At 50.8% G+C, this 25,541-nt stretch overlaps 2 protein-coding genes across 5 annotated transcripts in view; one reads left to right on the top strand and one right to left on the bottom strand.

The window, feature by feature from the left end:
• The window catches only part of LOC105186530 (lachesin), a 275,093-nt gene that overhangs the window by 212,650 nt on the left and 36,902 nt on the right, over nucleotides 1–25,541 (top strand). For 3 of the 4 annotated variants that reach the window (XM_025304498.1, XM_011146804.3, XM_025304499.1), the window contains 4 exons: nucleotides 6,016–6,144; nucleotides 15,048–15,332; nucleotides 15,959–16,021; nucleotides 24,522–24,677. In XM_025304498.1, coding sequence (XP_025160283.1) covers nucleotides 6,016–6,144; nucleotides 15,048–15,332; nucleotides 15,959–16,021; nucleotides 24,522–24,677 — 633 coding nt within the window. The remainder of the gene's footprint in view (nucleotides 1–6,015; nucleotides 6,145–15,047; nucleotides 15,333–15,958; nucleotides 16,022–24,521; nucleotides 24,678–25,541) is intronic. The other variant, XM_011146805.3, reaches the window with a different exon arrangement.
• Nucleotides 1–25,541, bottom strand: part of FucTC (alpha-(1,3)-fucosyltransferase C) — a 73,836-nt gene that overhangs the window by 45,681 nt on the left and 2,614 nt on the right. Inside the window, exons 2-3 of the mRNA XM_025304500.1 lie at nucleotides 14,003–14,113; nucleotides 13,480–13,521 (exon numbers count right to left, since the gene is read on the bottom strand). The gene's annotated coding sequence lies outside the window, so the exon portion shown is untranslated. The remainder of the gene's footprint in view (nucleotides 1–13,479; nucleotides 13,522–14,002; nucleotides 14,114–25,541) is intronic.

Raw genomic sequence — 25,541 nt, 5'->3', positions numbered from 1 at the left:
GAAGTGAAGAGTGATGATAAGGAAGATTTTAAATCATCCTGAAAGCATCCTGACGTAAAGCATCGACCGCTACTACGCGTCAATTTGCAGCGTCAACCGCGTCGTTCTTTACCGTTTGCATTTCGGTGATGGAGCGCAAACAGTCGCGATAAGCAAACATTTTCCACGGTTTCCGTTAGCATAATGAATTGTCGGCCGGATGGACTTTCGCTCGCGTTATTTCGCATAATTATAACGAAAACGAAACGCCCGCTAATATAGACGCCCCCTTAACCGGGGCCGCGTAAACGATTTGCCGCGCTAATTGCTTCATTTTCGTTTGGCACGATATCGAGAAAAAGAGGGAGAAAGGTAGAGCGACAAAGAAACCTTAAATTAGCGCCAATTACCTTCACGTCATGTCGTAATCAGCAAAGGTTGGCGGTTTCGTCAGGCAATCAATCGCCTGACGTTTCGAATGTTGCGTAAGTAATGCTACCTGTTGTTGGCCCGACGCTTTCGTCTCTCGCGCTCCGGTAAGAGCCCGAGCGTTCTCTCTTGTGTTTTCTCTCCGCAAGGATTATGAGTCGCAAGTCACATCGCGCGATGGCATTATTCCGTCAAACCTGACAAACATGTTTCCGCAATTCTATTATTTCGATCGACGAAGTCACGCTCTCTTACAGCTCTCTTACAGCTCTCTTACAGCTGTCCGGCTGCTCCGCCGCCGAGGAATGCGAGCGGACGTCGATTGCGTCGCGAGTTCCAATTAACGAACGGCTTCGGAATCTCGAGGCGGACGCTACGCAGATAGACGGTCGCGCGAGATATCCAAGCGTCCTCCTGTATACACAAGTTCATTCATCCGCCCAGCGCGGCAAATTCGCTTCCTTCGTCGCGGCGGGCTGCCGCGTAATAAAGCCGAGATTCATCCGCTTTCGAGGATTGACGCGTACTTTAACAGCTAATATTTCCATCCGCTCGCGCTGTGTTCGCCGTCTAATCCCCGCGCATAACGCAAGCGAGCGAGCGAGCGAGCGAGCGAGCGGACGAGCGCGCAACAGAGCAACGCGGCCTATTTATAATCCCCGGCCGGCAATTTTCCCAGTCTAACCATTTTGTTGCGCACGGTTTCATCATGGTCCTCCTCCGCTGTCGTCGTCGTCGTCGTCGTAGTACTAGTCGTAGTCGTAGTCTTCGTCTGACGCTGCCCTCTTGAGTCTTTCATATTCCACTCCCTTGCGCTTTCCGTCCCTCGCCGCGTCGAGGGGCAGCGGCGGAGGGGTGATATACGCCTTCTCACCTTTTCCCGCGCGTCGCCCGTGGATGTCGCTCGTCCCGCTCGCACCAGCGCACCGCGGGATCGTAAAAGGCCGGAATTTCTGTTCAAACATCTGCAAAGCCGCGCTCCGGGGCATCTGAGCCCCCTCTAAAGCTTCATACAAATTCATGACGGAGCGGCAACCAGGACCGCGCGCTCTCGCTCTCGCTCTCGCTCTCGCTCTCGCTCGCTCGTCCGCACTATCTCTCCAAGTTTTCGGCGGGCTGTGTATGCATGCGCGTGCATACGTATACCGCGCCCGTATAGCCCGGTATAGTTCGTAATATTATTTAATACCCTTTGCGCGCGCGCACGCGCACAAGCGAGCGTCAGCGCGGGATCGTGACGCGGTAAAATTCCGCGGATTAGTCGGCGTTTTATTAATACGCGCGTCGCCGTGGAGTTCCCGCGGCTTCCTGTGCACCGCTCGGCGGATGGTCGTTAATGGATGAGCCGCGAATAGATGACTCCGAAGAGCATTGAATGGAAACGCTTTGAGTTAGATAAGGCCGATAAGAGCGAGTTATGACGAACGACAAGTATCACTCGCCTTTGGATATTCGCGATCATCTGCGAATGAGCCGCGACTCTTCGCGCGGCGGAGGTTCGGCATCGAAAATCGCCCGCCTCTGCGGAATAATTCAGGTTGACTTGTTTCCCGCGACGTTTTTGCATTTTCGAAAACGTCAAAAGTCACTAATATTACGAATGGAGTGAAAAAGGCTGTTGCAAGAGCGCAGCCAAATTAAATTAAACTTTCCGCTTGCCGCGTGAAAAAAAATATGTCAAAAGAGCCATCGGGAACACATTTAATTATACTCGATCGTGCTTTTCTTTCTCTCTCTTTTTTTTTTTTCGAGAGAGTATTTCGCGACGGGATGAAAGCGACGGGATTTTTCTCATGTCGATATTCGCGATGTCGGTCTCGTCGCCTCGGTTACGTGCTCATTACTTTCGCGACGGGACGTAAGACGCCCGAACGGACGAGCGGTTTCGCATCGACAATGCGATATCTTCGTCCCCCGATGATTGCGTATCGCATTTTCCATGTCACGCACATCTCTACATCGTCCGCGTTTTTGCCAAGCTATTATTAACGTTTCCTTTGACAGCTCCGTATATCGTACGCGCTTGAATGAGCGAGCGAGCGCATAAACCCGCGTATTCATATCGCCGTATATATTATTATATTTCATATAAAGGCGGTCCTCCCTCCCCCTCCCGCCGAACCGATGAGTTTTCGCCTTCGTCAGTCGTACGCATCTACAAAAAATGTTTTCATCTACCACCAATAATTAATATCGGCAAGAGTCCGTCCTGTATGTTTATATCTCACATGCGCGCGGGTATGCCCCTTTGCCTCTGTCGGGGCGAGCGCAAGTTTCATTGCGAATCGTCGTTAAAAATAACTATCAGTGTTTGCTCAATCCAGTGTATCGATTTGCATCCGGGCTTTGAGAGCCGCTCGCTATCTAAATATTCCCGGGCCCGTTGAAGAACGGCGGAATACATTAATATCGGATGAGTTGATGGCGAAATGAACTTGTATCGAGCACCGATGCCGGCACGATCAAAAACTCATTGCAAATATTTTATCCGACATATTGCATCCGCGAGGTAGCTAAAAGAAGCCTGCTTGAGGCGTATCAATCGATGGCCGATCAATGGTTACGCTCCAGACGCGCGTACCTAACGAGCGTAAAGAATATTATCGCCGAGCTACAGAAAGACTCAGCTCTTTGCGGCTCCGCGCCGCCGCGCGCGACTGTTTTTGCACTCGTTACTCGTTACGATTATTTCCCCATTTGCCACTTCTCACGTCGTTGCGTTGCGAATTCGCGGCTGGATCCGCGAGTAAATTCCCGAGTTTCGCCCGTCACGCTTCACGGTCGCTCTTTCGCGCAACGCGAGCGCATTACTTGCCCGGATTTTCGCGGAATATAATCGTCCTTTCTGATTTCAGGGACCACGATGTTAAATTTTGATAACGGCCGTTTATCTGCAGTTATAAACGCGCCATGGGCGCGCGTATATTTTTACACACATCTGTATGTTTAATATTTCCACATTTACGCTTCACCCGCCCCTCTGTGTCTCTACCCTCCCGTCGGCTTTCGTCCGAACGTATCAATCGCCGGCGCGTCGTACAGTGCGGCCATCGAGTGCAAAACAAGATCCATGCGACGAGGTGAAGATGCGAGACAAGATCTCGGCATCGATCGGCCTCCGGCCGATCTTTGACGAAGACGCTTCCCGCGTTCTCGTCGCGTACTTTCCTTCGCTTTCACGACTGCCCGTCCGCTACGTCGAGTTTATCGTCGGGTGTTATCGCGTCATTCGGTATCCACGAGATCACCGCTCGTCAAGCTTGGATTTTGCGCGTTCTCTCAATTATTCGCGCCGATCGATCGGCTGCGCCTTGCCCAGCCAGCCTGCCAATCCAGCGCTGCACGTCCTGCGTCCTTTCTCGGTTAGTACGTGTGGCAAGGCGGACTTGGCAGGGCATGTGTCTCGTGAAAGAAACATCGCCGCCCGCTCTAATGGCCGGGGGGTTAATCGCGAGCAGGAGGCGAGCAAAGCCGGAGTAAACCGGCCAAAAGATTTATGAACGTCACCGACCAAGAGGAGGACAAGGAGGAGAAAGGGGAGGAGGACGTATCGTCGGGGCGAGGCTCCTTTTATGGCCCGGCGTTTGTTTCGATTTCGCTAATTGTCATTACGCGGACGCGTTAAGCCCCGTAGAATCGACGTTGATTGCCCCTCTTCTCTCTCTCTCTCTCTCTCTCTCGCTCTCTCTCTCTCTCTCTCTCTCTCGCTCCTGCGTTTTTCCCTCGCTCCCTCTCTGACGATCGCCCGAGGCTTACGGTATCGCTTACCGTACCGGAGCTAACGGTCGTCGAGAGTGGTGCGCGCGCGGAACCATCGGCTCCGTCGGTGGTTAACGCGCCGCGCGCGCGTTAGATGCGCGGAATAACGTCACAATGGCGTCGTTAAAAAATACCGTATTGTTCGAGAGAGAGAGAGAGAGAGAGAGAGAGAGAGAGAGAGAGAGAGAGAGATGCCCGTCAATCGCGCGGGCGCGAGGTGCTGGCGCGAGAGGTCGGTAAGAATTAAGAATCGCCTCGGCGATTGTTGAAGCACGCCGCGCGCTGTCGGATTCCGCGGGTGCTGCGAGGGGGTAGCAGATGTCATTACAGAGCGGTAAATATCACGTCGGGCTTTAACCGCGCGTGAATCCTTTCTCCTTCCGTCGGATTTCTCCGGGCGGGCCGCTTCTTCTTTCCCGATCGGTCGGATTCCGTTCCGCCATCAATACCGCCACAAGTCGGGCGGTAATTTATCGGCGGTCTGTAACAACGCGATACACACGCGAGCACACAACGATATTCGGCGGCCGCGCGCAAATTTCAATTGTTGCGCGACAGCGGTGCGTACAGCTCGGTCGTCAAACTCTTGCGTCAAGTATCATAAATATAATTTGGCAAAGTTTGCCCATTAGCAGCTACGTTGATGAAATATAAATACCATCGTCGACCCGCGCGACTAGAGCTAATTGCGTTGATCAATTCTGCAAATCCTCCGCGGCGAGGCGCGTGCGTTAGTCGCGAGAGGGAGAGAAAGCTCTCTCCTCCTAGTCGTCGCCGCGCGATGGAGGTTTCTCCTCGAGGGAGAGAGGAAGAGACGGAGAGATTCAGCGTTCTCCAGTCGGTCGGTCGTTGCTTGTATTAACAACGCGATGAGCGCGCGAGCGATGAATTTCCGTCCGCGCGGCAAACGAGAGAGCGGCGACTCGACGCGACGCGACCGAGAAAGGAGGACTCCCCGCTCGCTGGTCCTTTCTCCGCATAATAAAAGGACAGCGCAAGTTGCCTCGTAAATCGTCAGCCGATGCAGTACGTAGACACGAAGCCGACGCATTCATCTTCGCCGATAATGACAGCGGAAATCACGAAATCACGCGAGTCGCGCTTAACAGCCGCGTCGCCGTGAGTTACTCGTAACAATCACGTGGTGACTTCACCACGAAACTTGCCCCGACAAAAAAGATCCTAATGGCAGAAAAATCCCAACGTTATCGAGCAAGTTTGACGACTCTCGACTATTAGCCCTCCGCTGCATCCCCCGCTCCTCTCGCTCTCCTCTCCCAGCCCAGCCTTTTTCCCCGTTTCCCTCCCCTCTCTCCAATTCGCGCTCGTGACTCCTATAATTTTACTATAATCTTACTTCTAAGATATAAGCTCCGCCGCGAACTTTCATAATAGACCGACGTAGATATCTAGAGGGCGTAAATCACGCGGCAATAAAAAGTCGAGTATTCCCGGGCTTTCGCAAGTTCGCTACTTCGTTCCGGGACTTTCATATCGGATCGATACACACACGTTACGGTTGCGGCGACGTCACTCGACTTACGTGCTTCGCGATCTCCGTCCCGCGAGTCGTCCCGGCTTCGATAATTCTCGATAGTCGAAGACCAGCGTCATTGATCGCGTCTCGCTTCAGCCGCGCAAACGGATCTGCGCGAGGCAAACTCGCGCAGATCCGGCTGCTAAATTTCCAGCCAAAATATCTCGCGTACAAGCCCGAGAGCCAACGCGCTCGCGAGATAACGAGATTGAAACGCTGTTTAGCCGGTTAGCGCGAAGGCGCCTGTCCGTTTCCCCAAACTGCACTCGCGCCCTCGACCGAGCTCAATCAATTCCCGCTTTTGGTTTCAGTGGCCATGTATGATGGCGAGCAATTAAACTTGACGAGGATCACGCGCAACGAAATGGGCGCTTATCTCTGCATCGCGACCAATGGTGTGCCGCCGACGGTCAGCAAGAGGATCACCGTGGATGTCGAATGTGAGTTCGTTGCGTGAGCATGCCGCGCATTATTACTGCGACCACTACGAGCGGCGGGAAATCCGCACGCACCCTACGCTCATTTGAGCCGTGGAGGCGTACATACATCAGTCTCTCTCTCTCTCTCTCTCTCTTTGCCGGCGATGTGACGAACGCGCTGTGCGCTGTGCGTGATGCGATAATGATAATTTCACGAGGTTGCACGCTAAATGCGCGGCAATAAACGCTTAACGACGCGGGCATTTAATTCATAGAATTCATGGCCGAGTCTCAATGCTCGGCGAGAAAGTATTCGCCAATTGCCACGGTGAAAATTTCACAACGCGCCTCCGCAAATCGCGTTATTGTAATTCACACCGCTAATGCGTCGCACGCCACGCTACGTGCGTCAAAGCGGCGGGAAACAGTTACATCGCGCGTGTGCACGCGCGTGAGATGCGAAGCGGCAACAGCACGCGCGTTTTAGGCTTGCTCACAAGTATAATAATAAGTTGCATTAATTGGTCGGCCGCGATCACGCCCGCCTAATGTCCGCGAGACGCTTTTACTCGCGCGCGCGCACGCGCGCTGGCGATTTCGCAGAGGAGTCCGGCGCGGAAAAAGAGAGAGAGAGAGAGACAGAGAGAGAGAGAGACAGAGAGAAAGAGAGAGGGGGAGAGAGAGAGAGAGAGAGAGAGATCGCCGGCACCGGTTCTGGTACGTATCCAACATGGCCGACGATTTATTGAATAAATTTTAAACACCTCGTCATATGTACGAGCACGCTCGCGCGCGCACGTGGGCAAGCCGCGCCGCGGCGGCGGCGGCGGCGGATCCCGGTGGCTCGTGTATTGTTTAAATTTCATTTCACGAATTGCAGCACACGCGTGCACACACGTTGCCGCAGTCGGGCGCACGTGCTCCGTCAGATACGTGTACCCAGACAAGAGCGCGAGGAGGACGCGCGATAGGGCAACACGCGAGGACGGGTGGGCGGGCGAGCGAGCGAGTGGGTGGTTAGGGATGTCGGAGGGAAAACGCCGTCGGGAAAACCCGGGGGAAATACGGGAAGCCCCGCGCAAGCCGTCTCGTCGGCCCTGGTCATTTTTCCCTTTTATGCGTTTCATTCGTTCGTGTCACTTCGTATGCTTGCACCCGCGTTGCGGCGGCTCCGTGCTGCGTGCGAGCGAGCGAGCGAGCGCGCTGTTGAGGAAAGAAGGCAGGAGGGATGGAAGGTGGCTAGATGGGTTAGCTAGGTAGATAGGTAGGTAGGTAGGTAGGTACGAACGTGGCCCGACGTTACAGAGAGAGAGAGAGAGAGAGAGAGAGAGAGAGAGAGAGAGAGAGAGAGAGAGAGAGAGAGAGAGAGAGAGAGGCCAGGCGGTATCTCTTGAATATTTAGAAGGCGGGGGACATATTTTATTTAGACAAGCGGGGAAACACACATCGGCTTCCCAGGCGCGGCGCGGCGCGTTTCGGGTCATAGCAGACGCTTCAGAAATCGTCTTCCTGCGCCAACATCGCGCCACCTGTGATGCACGATGTACGTGCGTAGGGATTTGCGGGGGACCGTCTTGTAAAAGTTTCATTGTATGTAACGAGACGACCGAACCGAGAGGAAAATTCTTCGGCGTGATCTGATTGCCGATATGGCCCTCGAACCTTCCTTGCCGCGCTTGCTCTTGCCTTTTCCCTGTTCTCTCTCTCTCTCTCTCTCTCTCTCTCTCTCTCTCTTGTACGCGCCAATCAATAATTCATCAGCATTACGACTCTGTGTCGATCTGCAATCTGTGCCGGTCCTCTATTCGATCGATATTATATTGTATATATAGTGGCGATAATGGATAGTAATCTTTGATGGTGCATTGATACGACTAAAGCGGATCGCTTCTCTCATGAACGTGGAGGTTTGTCGATCGAGGATTGAAATCAAATATCTCTCGGTGATGCCATTGGCAAATTGATAATTAACGAATGCCGTGGATGCAATCGGACGCTCTATTTCGTAAGTTTAATTTGATTCGAGATATGTATCGGTTTTCACGAGGTTGCGATTCTGAGATCTTGCGCTTGATTTGGACGTTCTCGTCGTGCAAATCCGTCGTCCGTGCATAATTATGTCACGTGTAAATGGATATTAGATATAAATAAATAAATAAATAAATACATAAATAAATATATATATATACATATTCTCGTTGTCGACTCGCGGCTCGTAAATGTTAATGCAAATTTTATATTGATTAACGAGAAATATGGTATATGAGAATATAAAATAGGCACGGTATTTCCGTACTTCGGTATATCGGATTAAATTGAATATTCCATTTTTCTTTGAGCGCGATCTTCCAAAATAGTCGTACGTAACTCAAGAGGAAGATAATAGACCGCGGAATACGACGACGACGAGAGAAAAGTAGGAAGACAGTGGCCGATCAATGCAAAACGTCGAGGCGTCTTTCTAGAATCAGAGCTCTAACAACCGTTTGACGTAATACACTGTAAAAAGAATTCTCGACAAAGGAAAGCAAGAGAAGGACATTACATATCAATTCCTGCCAATCGAAGCGCAATCCTTTCCGGATTTTTCTCCATGTCAATCTGTGCAATCTGTGAGCATTGAGAAAAAAAAATAGTTAATATTACTATTAGTTGGCCAAAAAAGTTCGTGCGGTTTGGATTCGATGCAAGTCGAGCTGTCAAATCTTACCAAATGTTTATGCGTATCATACAGTACAGATTTGCGTCAGTTAATTGGTGATGACTTTGTCGCGGTATAGTCTCTTGGTTTATGATTATTCATATGTTTTTTAAAATGTTTGTTGAATAAAATGTAATTTGAACATATTTGCTTTGTGAATTTGAACTCGGGTCAAAGACTGCAAAAGTATGTCGTAAGACACGCGTAGCGTGTTTGAAGAAAATATGCTAAAAAGGACTGCACAGACTGCACAGAAGAGGTTCAAAAAAATTTTCTTCTGGCGAGACGAATCACTTGAAGAGGCCACGTTCAGAAAAAACCATCTTTATTGATAACGAAGAGTTATCAATTATTTATTCATATATCGATTGTAACACGTTTATTCATATACCGACATTTTTTCTGAAGACTTCTGCCCTTGTTTAATCTTTAATGTATAAAACGAACTTTTTTACCTAATAACATTAAAACTATATTCGGCCCCGCTATACCTAGAAGCTTCTCGTTGTTCTAACGAAAAAATAATAATCTATACCGGCGGTAACACTGCAGCAACACCTGTTATAAAAGTATCCTGACCGTAATTCTTCCGCCGTGCGATTATTACTTGCAAATATCAAACGAACACTTTGTCCTTCACGTGTTAAATTAAATACGCTCACGTTCCGCGAAGTACCGTTCGCCGATTTTATAATCGCTCGTGAGAATCCGCCTCGCCGGTGAGCCTCGCGTCGCAAAAAAGCGTTCCCTTCGCTCGCTCGTGCTTTGCGAGTCGGGGGTCATTTTGAAAATTAGGGTCCACAATTTCGGACGAACCACACGCTTAAATCGTCGACAAAAGCATCGCGCTTTGTCGTGACAATCTTTCCGTACTTTCACTCGCGCGCGCTTGCGCGCTCCCTCGCTCGCTCTCTCGCTCGCTCGCGCCGCTGTCGGAGATGGAGCGACAGATGTACATAGTACATGGCCCAGTATATCGCGTTTTCCGTACACTCGCCCGTTGCAATGCGGGCAAAATGGTGCCGCTGCATAAAGCATAGCGAGGCGGCGAAGGGAGAAGACGCGCGCGCGCCCGCGCGGGAATGAGGACATAATTCGGTTGGTATGCACACGTTTCCATGCGCCGTCGCCGCAAGTGGTGGGTTAGTTCATCAGGCATGTTGATGAGACATGCACAATTTAGCGGGTTGACTTTTTACGTTACATTTTCGCTCCGCCGCTCGCTCCCCGTCGTCGCGCTCGCTCGCTCGCGAGGGCTGACCCGTGGCCGTTGTTGCGAAGTGTAATACCCTTTCTTCATTGAGCGTAATTACGAGCGGAATTCAAATTACGACGGGATTCTTCGGCCGGCGCCTCGTATTAAAAACTCGTATTCGGAATTTGCGCCGAGAGACGCGCGCGTTTATTTCGAGATCGCGAAAGAAACGGGAGGGGTCTTACGCCGGGAGAACAGAACAGATGAATCTCAGACGGAGAATTTTAATGATTTCCCGCGCTAACTGCAGCTTGTTGCTCCGACAAGAAGCTAATAGCAGCAATGTACATGTGAGATTATTGTCGCTGACGCTCCCCGACGACATCTCTGCTGCGTGTCACTCTTTCATGCCGTGCGATTACAGTCGCAAATAACAAAGTCGCCTCGTCGCGCTGGGAGATCTCTTTTCGAGATGAAGAGAGGAACAATAAAAAAGTGAAATCACCGTCGCGAGTCGACGCGCGACACCATCGGCGCAGCGTGCGCTCGCGTTCGCGTTTTCATTTTCGGCCTGCTGTGTTTCCCGAATTATCGACGCGGTGTACGTTTTTCGCGCGCCCGATAACGAGAAACAATGCGCGTCGGCGGTGAACAATGCGCACTCGCGCGCGCGGAGTCATGATCACTTGACCGTGCCTGTACATCAGCGCAGCTCGCGGTGAGCATCCCGGCTCACCGCAAATCCACAAATTGCCAGCGTTGACTTTAATTAATGCACACTTCTCCCTATTTCCTACCATCGATTGCGTCTATATCTCCTCCCCCTCCCCCCGCGCCGCGGGTCCAACCGCGTTGCGTCTCTATCTCTGTCCGCGTTGCGTCTCTATCTCTGTCCGCGTTCCGCGTTGTCGATTAGCAGCCGGGAAAGCAGCAGGCTGCAGCAACTCGCTTCGTTAGGAACGTCCTTCCGTTCTCCTCACTCCTCGCTTTTTCGCTCGCCCTACATTGCGCGTCGTCGTTTCTCATTCACTTCTCATGTTCTTTTTTTCACTCATTTACTATACATTTCCACTTACGCGTGGATACCTTCCGATGCTCGCTTCGCACATCAACCGCGCGCGGTGTGACAGACGATCGACTAGACATCGCGTCTGTCTCTTGGAAAAATCGATACTCGCGATTCTCCGCGAGAAATACGTACGCTTGGATGATCCTGATAATAATTTGATTGCGTTTTCCCGTTATGACTATTCCTGCCGATCGGGACACGACGATCCATCTCCGGTGAAAGATGCCGCGCCGAAGCGCAAGAAGCGCGGAAAGAAGAAGAGCTTTGCCCGGGAGGAGGAAGACAGAGGCGAGCATTTGGTTCGTCCTCTCGTTTGCGCAGCTCAAACGAGCTTCGCAGCTTCCGGTGTCGTTTTACACCGTTGCCCTCCCCTCCCGGCGGAGCGCATTATTATTCCTTTATTGTTTCACACACCGCCGTCGGAGTTGGCAACTTTAATTTAACCCGTTACCAAAGCACACACTTGCCGACAATGACGGCGGCGGCGTAATACGAGCGCGCGCATCCGACGTCGGATTAATTCGAAACGAAGAAGGAGCCGTTTCTGGGTAAGCCCCCGAGTTAGAAAATTGTTCGCCCGGAATGGCGCGGCTCGCGCGAGGAATACGAACGGGGGCGCGCGGGACGGAAACGTCGCGCGATCGTCGCGAACGGCGAACGTCGTCTCTCGCTCGCTGCCTTAACTCTTCATTGCGTAGCCTTAACGCCGGCGCGTTAGACTTGTAACCATAATAGACTTTGTTCCCAACTCGTTTCCCGACCGCGGCGCATTTTCGCGGCGCGCCATCTCAGAAAGCGCAAACTTGATCCGCCGTGTTACGTTGCGTTACGATGAAACTTGATATTACCGCGCGCTGTGCACGTTGCGTTTTTAATTTTACATCGCGCGCCGCGCGCTGCCCCGCGTACGCCGCGGACAATAGGCAAAGGATATCTCTCGCGCGGCTGGATTTCGTCGGAAGCCGAAGAGAATACCTGCCCCCGCGTGAGCGCGGGCTTCGGGATGCTCGCGGATTTCTCAGCACAACCCGCGGCACTACTTTCAAATTTTCGAAAATGTAAAACATATCTTTTTGGCCCGTCACTTTTTGTAAACTTTTTTGCAAGCTGTGCAATTTTCGGAACATGTCGTTTATTGTTGTACTCGTCTGGCACAATTCAGTACAACAGATTGCAGATTTTGATTATCCGTATCCGATTCAAAAGTTACAGAGATATGAAGTTAGAGATACACGTCAGCGGGAAAGAAAGAATATCTTTGTGTTCTGATTATATTTTTATGGGTAATCAGTGCGATTCACTACGCTACGTTAATATGCATTACGTTAGGTGACGCATTTTCAGCGTTTCAATCGCACACTCACAGCACTGGGCGTTGATATCCCACGATGTCCAGGTCCAGGTCCAACCTCCTCGGCGTGCAACCGTCGTCCACGTCGATCGCACTCTACTCATTTCACTGCGCTCGGCATCGCGATTGTTTTAGCAGTTTAACCGGACGTTCACGGCTCGACGGTTTAACGGAAAGTACACGACCAATTCCGAGAGTACACGCGCGCGGGTCATCGCGCGGAAAAAATCGGAAACAAATTCGGATCTCAAATCGTACACGTCGTGGCACTTTCAATGAAACGAGATTCGTCTCTCGCGAACATTATTTTAATTCTTGACTAACTTTCGATTCGACCGAAATGACGGCATAACTCCGTGCTATGTGTGCGAGACGTTTCAACAATTGGCGATTGTCGCGCGACGTTCGTAAAGCTGATCGCGAACGAAGCGAGCGGAATCGCGAATTCCGCGTGGAGCGACGCGGCGATTCTGATGCGCCAATTTGAGGCGCAACTCTGCTGCGTCAATTTGAGGTGCAATTCTGACGCGCGTTTTGCACCGCTTGAAATACACCGGGGGTCGAACTAAATAAGTATTTCCGTCGAATAGCTTGTATTAAAAATAATAAATTCGGACGTCTCTAATAAATAAGACGGTTGTCAAAAAGATCTCTCGAGCAGTGCATTTTAGTGGACTGTATAAAACAAGCGCAAAATTGCGCTACACTGAGAGAAAACTGCCTGGTATCTCTCTCTCTCTCTCTACGCGTCGCAATTGTATTACATTGAAATTATTGCAATCGCGGAAAACGCATTTGTAGTGACACTTTAGTGTTTTCGACAATAATTTTATGCATATGTCGTTTCTATCACTTTAGGACCACAGAAAACATCGCTCGCGGCCGAAATATAATTTCTAGAAAGATTAATAATGTGTTCTTTTCTCTCAGTGTACACGCGAAGATCTACGAGCCAATTAAATCGCACTGATTAACGGACTTTAGCAATACCCACCACCTTGAAAAATTAAGTCACTCTTCGTGCTTTGTTTCTGACTCACCGAGATGCCGGAACTCGGGATCGGCCACGTACTGCTGCGAATCTGAAGCAAAAAATGTGACGTTGGACAGATCAGATAGGATGGTCGATGGCTTTGTGAGAAAAATATACGTGCATACAAGCGCATTAACCTTTCGCAATCATTGCAGATCGATCTTAATTTTTCACTTGGGCAACTATGAGCCTCAGTTCACGGTCGCAAAAGGTTCAATGCAAGAGTAGAGGTATACAGGGACTAACCCTTAAACACTAAGGGCGTGAAAGTTCACCAATGATATGTTTTAACTGTTTTAACTGCCACTAGATAGCAGCACATTACACAGCGGTATCCCGCTAGGACTCATAATGCTCATAAATATTTGTAGTTCATGTGCGCTCAAGAAAAATAATCAAGAAAAATAATTAAAAAAAAATTGTGAGTGAAAATTCAGCCGTCCTAGTAACCCGTCCTAGTAGGAGGTAACAAAAACATCCTAGTGTTCGAGGGTTAAAAAAAGTGTTACGGAAAATATACGAAGCTATACCTTCGAGCCGATCCCGCTTGGCTCGAACCGGAACCTCCGGTACCGGCAACTGCATCAACAGCATTTCCGAGTCACCGCATCCACTGTGTAGTCGCGAGAGCTCCATTAGATCTGAAACAAAAAGCACATTTTCGAGTTAGTCATACGAATAGATGTGAATACATCAAGAACAGGAAGACTCAAGAGAGCATATTTCTCTTTCAAACTCATGGAAATGAAAGGATAACAGTCAGCATTGGGATTCTGGAATGCTGCCATTATTCAAAATCATTCTGGTACGATGATCGCGCGAGCGAAATAACGCAATGAACCTCGCGCGCACGCTCCGATCGATACGGAAAATTGGGAATCGCGCGCGACGTCTCGCGACCTGCTCACCCATGCGTGTCGACAACTATTATGATCGCTCGGCAGATGCTTGTGTGCATGTGGGACGAGCTCGACGGCACCGTTTTACGTTATCTATAATATTTGCGATTTAACGCTCTCCGAAATATAAACCGAAATATAAAAGTGATTCATCGTCTGATAGCATTCGGTGCCTCCTTGATATTTAAACTATCAGAATATACGTCTTCCAAGGTTATTTATATTTCCTTTGAATCTCCAAATCCTGTCGAATGCAAATGAACTATCGAGAATATTAAATAATCGAATATCGAATCATTCTTGCAGAAGTCTTTCCCATTAAGCTTCGACGTGGGAGGCTCAATAATGGATTATTCGATAACAGAATTTCAAATAATCCTAAAGAGAGTCTCTCGTTTATCCAAATATAAAAAATATACGCGTCGAGGAAAGATATCGCGAAGCGGGATAGCGGAATCGTATTTCTCGCAATTGAACTCTACATATTTCGACACAGACGCACACACACGCACACGCACGCACAAACACGCGTGCTCGAATATACGTAACGTAATACGAGGAACTCCGATGAGACGCAAAGAATTCAACTAAATCATGATATTTCACGGTGATATTTCAAAATTAGAATATAATAGGAAACTGAAACGCAACGCATCCGCGCCCGCCGATGTTCCAGTTTCCCCGATGATCTTCGTACCTAACCAGCTGGTGGGCGCGCCGATCGGCACCGACGCGACGATCGACTGCCACACGGAAGCCTACCCTCGCGCCATGAGCTACTGGTTCCTGGGCGAGGAGATGATACTCTCCAACGAGAAGTACACCACGACTAGCATGGAGAACAGCTACCGGGCGCACATGAGGCTCATCGTCAGGAACCTGACAACGAGCGACTTCGGTAGCTACCGGTGCATTAGCAAAAACTCGTTGGGCGAGACCGAGGGATCCATCAGATTATACCGTAAGCCGATGTGCACTTTCTAGCCCCCGCGTGTCCGTCCGGGTGGGCCGATCTTTTTGTCCCATCCTTCCATCTCTCTCGCGTTCGCGCTCGCGCGATCTCTCCCTTTTCTCTCCTGCCCCAACCGTTACTTCCATTCGTGCTATCCGCGCAAACGGCGCTTCGCACCGGCCCGGATATCACGGAGCTCGCGGAGACTTCGCGACGTGAATAATTTAAAAATGAAACGACCTCCTCGCGCGCGAACGAGGAGGCGGGCGGGCGGGCGGGCGGACGCGCGCGCGCGCGCATAAATCGCGAATCTCCTGCGCGCCTTTGTTTAATTTCGCCCGAGTCGAAGATTTATTTAAGACGAGGTGGACGTGTTAGCAGTAAATCGGCACGGTTAAATCGCCGTGGAAACGTCCGCCGTATAACCCCGCGCCGTTATAACTCCTCCTCCCCCTCCCCCCCTCCTTCGCCCCTCCTACGCCCGCCCGTGCGCGATTGTCCGGGGCGCTCGGTAGATAAGATGATTCCGGCTAAAATACGAACAAGGCGGCAAGGGAGTTCGGGAGCGAAATTTATCGGCCGATATTTAAGGAATTATACGACCGTCATTAATAGACGAACGATTTTTATTTCAGCCATCCCGAAGCCATCGGCGGCACCGAAGGCGACGGAGATCAAGAGCAGCGCCAACAAAGAAGGTGAGAAACCTTTATTGAATATATGCATTCCACGACCGCGCGGGGATCGATATCGCCTCGTCGCTCTTCTCCAACAATTCCCTCCCTCCCGCTCGCCCATCCTCGCCTCTCCGCGCACCAAGCAGCCCGGCGACGGCGTGAACTCTCATTATCCACATTTTATTCCCAAATCGTAGAGCCCTAGAGTGCTTTCTCGCCTCTTTTCCGACGCGTCGCCGCTCTCCGCCATCGGCGAGGAGCCGCAATTCTGGTCGCGGGGTCGGCTCGTTTAGCAAAAGAGAGAAAGAGACAGAGAGAGAGACAGAGAGAGAGAGAGAGAGAGAGAGAGAGAGAGAGAGAGAGAGAGAGAGAGAGAGAGAGAGAGAGAGAGAGAGAGAGAGAAGAAACAATGTCGAACTAAAACAGGCGACGAGGGACGGCATGTCCGAATCAAGGCGATTTATCTCACGCTTCTTTCGCGCGGGAAGATAATTCGCGATCTCCTCGTACGGCAGCCGCGTGAAACCCGGCCGCAGCATCGGGGATGGGCGAACGGGTGATTAAAGCGTTCGATTAATTTGTCAGGCATTTGTGTCATTTATCGACCGCCACGTCGATCAGAATATTTAACTCTCTGCGCATCCCCCCCCCCTTTTCCCACCACTCTCTTCTTCTCTCTTTCTCTCACCCTCTCTCGCAGCGGGATGTTAGCGCGTGGAAATTCAGGCGAACGAACGCGCGAACGAAAAGCCGTCGCTCTTTCAAGGGATGTGTGCGAGTGCGAGTCTCGATGAATCGAGAAGTATCCCGCCGCGTGTGGTATCGAAGGCCGCGAGAAGCGCTCGCTTGTGAAATTTCGCCTCGCTGTTTTATGACACGAGAATCGGAGTACACACCGCGATTCACTTTTACTCCGCAAAGGCAAATTTGCCTTTCCTAGATGGGGGGAGCCGAATGGGAGACGAAAAAGACAACGCAAATTGTCATCCCAGGTGTCTCCTGAAACGTCGCGGCAAAGGTTTACGCGAGCGTTTCGCGCGGAATATCCCGGCGTGATCCCGGACGTGATCTTTATATTAGGCTCGCACGGAGTCGCGCGCATCGGCGCATCGGTGTATTATTAAAACGGGGCGAATAACTTGGGCGGATGCCTAGGTCAGGTCCCTGCGGTGGCTCTCCTCCGCCCCCGTGTTCTCCGACCTCCTCACCTCGAGCTCGCGAAACCAATCTCAATATGCTGCATTATTAAGGCCATACAAGGCTCGGCCACGACGGTATTACCGCTATTAAGCTTCGCAATTTTACCGTTTCACGTGCCGGCCCGCTCTACGTGGATTATCGTTACTCCGAGTTCCAAAGTCTCCGGGGAGCGGGCGCGCGAAAGGAGAACGGGAGGGAGGAAGGAAGAAAGAGGGCAAAGGCGACCGCTTCCGATGAATAAGCGTTATCCGCGAACTCTCGCGCGAACGCGGCCACGGCGATGTCGCTGTGATCTACCCCCGCGACCGGATGATGACCGTAAAAGCCGAGGCGTCGTAAGCGGGGATTTACGAGGCGTCGGTGGCGCGAGTCTTCCTCGTCGCGCGCGATTCCTCCGACAGGAACGCGTCGGGAACGGTAATAACGATAATCGGCGAGACGTTCGTCCGCGAGACGGGGGGACGACTTTCCGCGCGCGTCAAAGTAGTCCTTGCGGCCGTGTAGTCAACGTCGCGTGCTTCTCTCACCGACTAATGCAATTTAGCGATGATGACGACGTAGCTGCAGATGCGCATACTTCGCCGCCAAGACGAGAGACAGTCCCTTCACCATAATGTATGACCTCGGCTACTGATTAAATATTACGAGAATTTTGGCAAAATCGGCAAGGGACGTGTCGCTGTTCGTCTCTCTCTCTCTCTCTCTCTCTCTCTCTCTCTCTCTCTCTCTCTCTCTCTCTCTCTCTCTCTCTCTCTCTCTCTCTGCTCTCTATCTATCTATATACCTCCCTCTATCTCTCGCTCTCTACCTTTCGCTCTCGCTCTCGAGCGTCTCCGAATCAATCTTCATACTACGGGGTTATTAATGACCTAGCCGAGGTATGCAATAACTCACGAACACGACGTTAAGCGCCCGGGAGTTTCCAATGGGAAACTGTCGTTCGTCTTATCTGCGCAGATAAGATTACAGATCCATTCCGGGACGATCCGCGATTCGAAATGCAGGGTGCATGTGACAACATATCAAAAGTCACGCGATGAGAGAATGCGCGACGCGGCGGGGGACGTCCGATCGAACGGGAAGTAGGGGACGATCCTTCGCGCAAGGGACGATGAAAGGAGAGGGACACTGCGGGAAGGTCGAGGGAATCCGCGAGTCTATCTGGCGTGCGAAGGAAACTCGTCGCCCTCCCGGCATCTTTACGTCGGCACTTTAAACTCTCGCGTGATCTATCGTCACGTTCGCCGAAATGTAAAGAGGAGAACGGGAGGGAGGGAGGGAGGGAGGGGAGGGAGGGAGAGAGAGAGAGAGAGAGAGAGAAAAAAAGAGACGACGGACGAATTTCTGCTGCGTGCGGTGTAAATGGAGCTTTATCCCGCTGCGTCCAAATCAGAACGAAGCTTTTAATTTTATATCGCGATATTACATCGGTAGCTTAACCGGTGACCTAATTAAGCGCATTTAAAATTCAATTACTGACGACGACGCGAGGACACCGGGTGGGACGCACGCAGCGCAGAGTGAGATTGCATTGTTGGCAGTGGCGCGCGGTAGATACTAGATAGCACCGCTGTTCTCCAAAGAGAAAATAGCGGAATTATATCGGGAAGCTAATTTTCCAAGATACGTTCGAACAGCCTGTCGGTTGCTCCGACAATTTTCATCCGCGCGATGCAAATCGGATTCACGTTTCTCCGCCGATCAATATCGTTACATTTAATACGTTCCTCCCCTTAACGTGGCAGTCGCGCGATATGATATTCGCATGTGCGTCCTGCGAAAGAAATTCATAAATTGTCACAAACTCCGTCTTCGTCTCAAGAATTAAGCTTTTTGACTCGTTAACTCGGGGCGCATTTTCAACGAACCTGTAAATATCGCGCTCATCTAGTCAAAAACCGAACCGAAGTACATTAGAAATCTTCGATAACTCGAAACGGTATTTTGAACATCGCGACAATCACGTCGATGAAGTGCGACGATTAATCGAGTAATATTCGATAAGTCTCACTGTCCTTTCTCCAACTTCTCATAATGCCTCATAATGCATATCGACAATATCGAGAGGCGGGAGCTCGCGCTCCTTTATTCGCGGAATCTCGTCCTTGCGAAAAGTCCACGATGGCTCGTTATTTGCGTCGGGACATCAAATAATTATGCTGTAGTACCGACTCGCCTACCAAATTATCTTGCTTTTTCTTCCGTCGAGCGGAGTCCGTCAGCAAATAAAACTCGAATTAGATCGTCGAGAGCATGCGATACTTAATAATTCGTGACCCCTAGTTGCCCCGCGAACCAACTACGGGGCGTAATTAATTAAAAGCCAATAAGGAGGCCAAAATTATTTCTGACGTTAGACTATACACGCCACGTCGCGCGCTTGCGCCTCGGTACGCGGCGGTATCTCGTTACGGCCATCGCGTATCTAAAATGCGGAGCCATTACTACAAGCACCGAACGTTAAAGCAGCGTATCTGGAAGTATCTCGGGAGGAGGGGAAATAACGTCCCTGCTATCGGATTGTTGCGCGCAGCAGCGGCGTGATACAAAGCGTGAAAACTGAGGAGGCGCCAAGTGACTGTAAACATCATTATATGCGCTCGCATTGACGAGAATTTAATGGCGCGCAGCTACGTCACCCCGAGCTTCGGTTGCTGCTGTCGGAGCAGCGACGAGCGGAGGACAGCTCCTGGTCGCAAGCGTCTCTCATTCAAACGAACAAACTCAAGGGGGGTGCCCTCGCGCGGAAAAATCAGCCCCGATGACAACGTCCATAAATTATAATCCACGAAGCACGACTCATACACCTTCGGCAAGATTAGAATCATTAATACCGCCGCGCGAATTCTTCCCCCTCGATTTTCACGTCGATTAAAAAGTTCAAGCAAGTAAAACGGGATGCTTGCCCCCTCCCCCTCCCTCCGTCGCCCTCCCTCCTCGCTGTTGGTTATATAGAATCAATTTGCTCATTAAACAGATCAAACTCCATCGGACGCGGCGGTATAAACGGGGAGCCTTCGATGAAACTTCGCTGCGTTCAACGCTCTCGCTCCGGTGTAAATTTTCCGAGGCGCGCGCGCGGAGAAGCGCGGAATCTGAAACGCGGAAAGAATAGTTTGTTAGGAGAGAGAGCTCGGCTAACTTCCGACCGTGTATATAACTCATGTATAATTACATTCGACTTATAAAACGCGCGGGAGAGGATCTATCTCTCTGCCTCTCCTCCCGTGCGAGCGAATTTTAGTTCGCGCGCGCTCCAAAGCGCTGCGCGCGCGAGCGAGCGATCTTTCTGATCGTCGCTCGTCGGGAATGGGAAAGGCGCGATCGTGCACTTTGGTGAATCGAAGACCGAGGCGATTAATATAAAGTCATTCCGCGCCACTTTATTTCCCACGGTTGCATCCGCGAATCTGTTCTCCCGTCTGCCTGCCTGCCTGCCAGCCAGCCAGCGTTTTCCTCTCGTCCATCCTCTCTCCTCTCTTTCTATCTCACCCCTTTAGCCTCCTCTCGCTTTTGCTGCTTGCGTGAAACAAATTCTACTTGGCGCTCGCTGCGGCACTTTGGAGGAGGCGCCGCGAGACTCTTAAATTTTCAACGAGTTATTTCGAAACTTCCCAAACAAGCCCCGACGCACCATCCCGGGAAAGGGTAACAAAGCGGAGCGCGGGGAGACCGGATGAAATACGAGCCCCGTTGTGATTGCCCGCTTTCAGAGAGGAGAGACCGTTAACCTATTCGTAAACGGCGCGAGCACGCTCGCGCAAACGACACTACGAGAGAGAGAGAGAGAGAGAGAGAGAGACGCGGATGCGTCCGCGCTCCGGCGCCGACGGCGGAAAGCAGGTGACCCAGAAGCCGCCATATTGTCGGAGGGCCGCGGCGGCAGGGCCACGAAACACAAAGTTCACGTCCGGGGCGTATTTAAACTTTTATTCGAAAACTTTTTAGTGCCCGGCCGGGCGCCAAGTTAGCGGGCCGGGCGGGTTAAAGGGTCGCTTGTTTGCAAACCAAAAAGACTACGGGGAGCGACGAAGAAGGCGAAAGAGAGTCGTGTCGGTGAAGGTGTGCTCGTGAGTACACCGGGGGGCCTGGGGGGCTGGCTGGGGGGAGGGAAGGGGCTTAAGGGTACATCGTCGGCCACCGTCGAGCTGCGGAACGCAGAGTTCGTTCGAACGAAAGCGACTCGAGAAGCGTCGAGACTTACTTAACAAAGAGGGAGGGAGGGAGGGAGGGAGAGAGAGAGGGAGAGCCGGGCTTCATCCGAGGAAATTAATTAAGTGACGTTTGTACGACACACCGAGTGTTTAAAACACTTGTGCCGGTAAATGTATTAGAGACTTCCGGAACACTCTGCGGGGACGTTTTTCGTGTCGCGGCGCAGGCGAAATTGCAGTTGCAACGTGTCGCGCGAAGGGGTTACATACGTTAACTTCCGCGTCGGGAAGTCCCCTCGTCCCGCTGTTGTCTCGTTTCAACTCCGCCGCGCGAGTCGCTCTCGACGCGATCCCGAAGCGGAAGAATGGGATTCGCAAGATTGATATTTTCACGCCGGTGACTCGCCGAGAAGGGAAGAGATAAAACTAAATGCGCGCGCGCGCACGAGCGCATCGCGCGGCGCGGCGTCTTGCGACCACGGTCGCACCTGCGGTATAATTCATATATACTTTGAATTACTTCGCGACATAGTTTTCGCGATCGCGCGGACGAACGGCACGCGCGGGACCGCGGCGGACGATGGTAGTTTGAATAATCTGCACGATTATGGCGGACGAAATAAGCGTCAAACCGCCTCTCCTCTTCCCCCGTCCTCACCCCCCTCCTCTCTCTCTCTCTCGCCCGCGAGAGTCACGAAAGGCGGTTCTCCGCCCCGTAAAAGTATACAGGCCCCGTGGTGAATATCAACTTGAATTACACCCCCGGCTAGATGCGCGCCCTACAGAATTATCGCGTAAGTAAAGTTTCAATCTACCGTCGGCGAAAGATGCGATTCTCCCGGGATGCGCTTTCCTACTCACCAAGATAAGACTCCGCCTGGCAGAGTAGACTATAATCCCACATTGCCGATGATGTAATTGAATTAAACGTGGCGTGACCTTTTTCTCATGTGCAGCAGCGCGGAGCTCGGCGAATACCTCGCGATCATCGCGACGCTCAAGCGGCGGGCGCGATCGCTCCTCGTCAATAATTACAGCTTTCTGTCTGTTGAGGATAGTCGCGGTTCCGCGGGATTGACTCGACAACGCGATTTATCTTGTCCTGAAATACTGCCGCGAGATTATAGATTTATCGCCGAGTCGCGCGCCGCTGCGATCGACACTGATGTGCCGAGACGTCGCCGTGATATTTTTATTTTCTCGGGCAGCGCGCTCCGAGAGCAAGGCTCGATCATTACGCTTGAGGAATATCATGGACGGAGTTTGATCGCTTGACGAGACGCGAAAATGGTAGCCCTCACGGACTGGGAGGCGTTGTGCTCGAAAAACCACACGCGGCGTCTCTTCGCGTGCCAAACTGCGTGGCTAGTTAAAAAGAAAGGGAAAAATAGAACGCGCGCGAGATGAACGCTTCGCGCGAAACTGCGGTCGCGTTCTACAGGCTCTCTCTCTCCCTCTCTCTCTCTCTCTCTCTCTCTCTCTCTCTCTCTCTCTCTCTCTCTGTCTCTCTCTCTCTGCCCCCTCTCCTTTCTGTCGCGGGATTACTTCGTGAGAAGGCATTTTGTTCAATGGAACGTCCGTCGGCATCGAGAGCAACAAGTTGAACTTGGCTCGTTTTCAAAGAAGCTCGTAGAATTCATCAAACCCGCCACGTGCCCGCGCGTATGTTCCCCGTCGTAGCCGCTCGGGATTACGTTCCGTTCATCGCGCGAATGTCGTAATACATCTGTCGTGGCAATTCGCTTCGTCTCGCTTACTTCTTACAAGTAAACCTCGGGGAACGTCAGACGCCGATTTGTCTCCAATTTTTTATAGTTATTTTTTATGTCAAAACATGAAGAAATCTGATATCATTTTTAGCTTAAATTAATTTTTCCAATTTTTTCGAAATTTTTGAAGTTTCGCACGAGTACGCTATTTTATACATATTAATCTTCTGAGAAAAAGGTTTTCTTCTTATTCTTTTTTTTGTTCGCTTCTTGTTCATTTTTTACCAGATTTTGACGTTGAAATGAGCTTGTTTGCTGGATAGTGGCCGAAAGATTACCCAACGTCGAATGTAGCGTAAAGCTGAACACTTTTTCAACAATGACGTCAGCTATATTAGATCCGCCATTTTGAATTTTACAAAATGGTTCTGACTCATAATGGGCGACATGTGTGCAAGTTTCAACAAATCAGATATATATATATATATATACATTTTTAAGAAATACTGTTTTAAACATATATAAAATAATGTACTTGTGCAAAACTTCAGAAATTTCGAAAAAATTGAAAAAATTAATTTAAGCTAAAAATGATTTGATGAACAGATTTCTTTATATTTTGACATTAAAAATAATTATAAAAAATTGGAAACAAATCGGCGTCTGACGTTCCCCGAGGTTTACTTGTTAGTTCGGTTGCGCCGCAGAATGGGGGCCGCAAACGAGAATCAAGCGGCAAGAAACGATATCTCCGTTATCGAGAATAAAACATGCATCGGCAAACGGGCATCGCGAGAACACTCGTTCACAATGAAAGTGTGTATTCATTAAAATTTTAATGTTAATTATTAAATACAGATGCCAGCCGGCGGAAAACCTCAATTGCACGAACCGGAGTTTGTTTTTCATTCTATTCGTATTACGTACTCGCTTCCCGTGTTCTCTATTCGATGTTGACCGAAATTATTTCAAAGATAATAGAGACGTTTAAGAGTATAATCGCCAGGCGACTGGCGTATGACGCTGAGAAATGCACAAAGCAGAGGCTCGTTTTCCACGCACCTGAATCCGCTCTAAAGCTAGATTCGTCCACCGTACGCGCGCTGTCTCTTTCTGTATTGTCGTCGTCGCGTCGCCGTCTCGCGACGTCTGCGCTAAAATTGTCATCGTCGTCGTCATCGTCGTCGTGTCGCGTATAATTTCGCCGCTGCGGCCTTGCATGGCGTGGAGTAGCGCGCATATACACGCATACGATAAAATTCAGGCACAGGAGCGAAAGCACTGCGCGGGAGAGATAAATAGAGGAGGAGATACACCGCGCGACTGGATTATCGGCGAGTACCGAGGCGAAAAAAAAGACAGACGCACACACAGGAAAAAAAAAAAAAAAGAGGAAAAAGAAAGGGAGCAAACGGAGAGTGCCTGGGTTAGATGAGAAAGGTCCTAATCTATTTTCAGGACGACCGAGCACGCCACCGCCAGCAAAAAGGCTGACCACCGTGTGGCCCTCCTCGTACAACCCCTACTATCCGAAAAGGACAGAGAGACCACCTCCGCCGAGTGAGGAGAGGGTCGAGAGGCCAGAGCAGAAGCTACGTGGTAGCCAAAGTACAGGTGAGGCTTGCATTCTCTCACCAGGCCCTCCCCTGCTTTCCCGTTTCTTTCTTTAATCATCGCGACCGAGCCCTTACTAGCGGAAGGACAGAGAGAAAAGAGGCCGACAAACGGGGAGAGAGAGGGAGCGAGATGAAGTGCACGCGCGCGCGTCCTTTCCTCCGCGTGTGTTCCCGCTGCATTCACACTCAACCTTGCCTAATTTCCTCGCTTCCGCGACACTGCAACCGCATTCGCCAAGTATGATATTCGGGCGGTATCATGCGCGCTCTCTCTATTCTGCACCAGCCGGATGTCGCGGACGGCAGCGACCCGTAGTAAGTCGCGTCTCGCGTATATGTTGCGAAACGAATAGCCGGGCTGAAAAGAAAAAGACGAGCAGCAGGAAGAAGAAGAGGAAGAAGAATAAGGTGATGATGATGATGAAGAAGAAGAAGAAGAAGAAGAAGAAGAAGAAGAAGAAGAAGAGGAGAAGAAAGCAGAAGAAGAAAAAGAAGGACCGCGCGCAAGCTTTGTCAGTGTCGGCAGTAACGAGCGATATTATAATATTAACAACCGCATAAGCGCGAACCGTGTTTGCAGAAAGTTCGTCGTGGTCGTTGTTTGTGTCGCCGCGGCTGCAGCGGCGGCGTTGTGCTGTCTGTGACAGAGAGGTGACTGTCTCTGTGGAAAGGTACGGCCGAGGTATATTTAAGATACGGTTACGACGTATACACACGTATGCTCGCGCTTCCGCGTCTCAGTGAGCAACTGAGAGGAAGAAGGAGAAAGAAATGACAGAGAGAGAGAGAGAGAGAGAGAGAGAATGAAAGAATAAGGGAGAGGAAGGGGGAGAGATACATGAACATCTCCGTACGGCGATAC

This window comes from Harpegnathos saltator, unplaced genomic scaffold, assembly GCF_003227715.2.
Source record: "Harpegnathos saltator strain DR-91 unplaced genomic scaffold, Hsal_v8.6 scaffold612, whole genome shotgun sequence".
Taxonomy (NCBI): Eukaryota; Metazoa; Arthropoda; class Insecta; order Hymenoptera; family Formicidae; genus Harpegnathos; species Harpegnathos saltator.
Note: the sequence above shows the minus strand (reverse complement) of the source record. Positions and strands in the feature narration are given on the sequence as shown.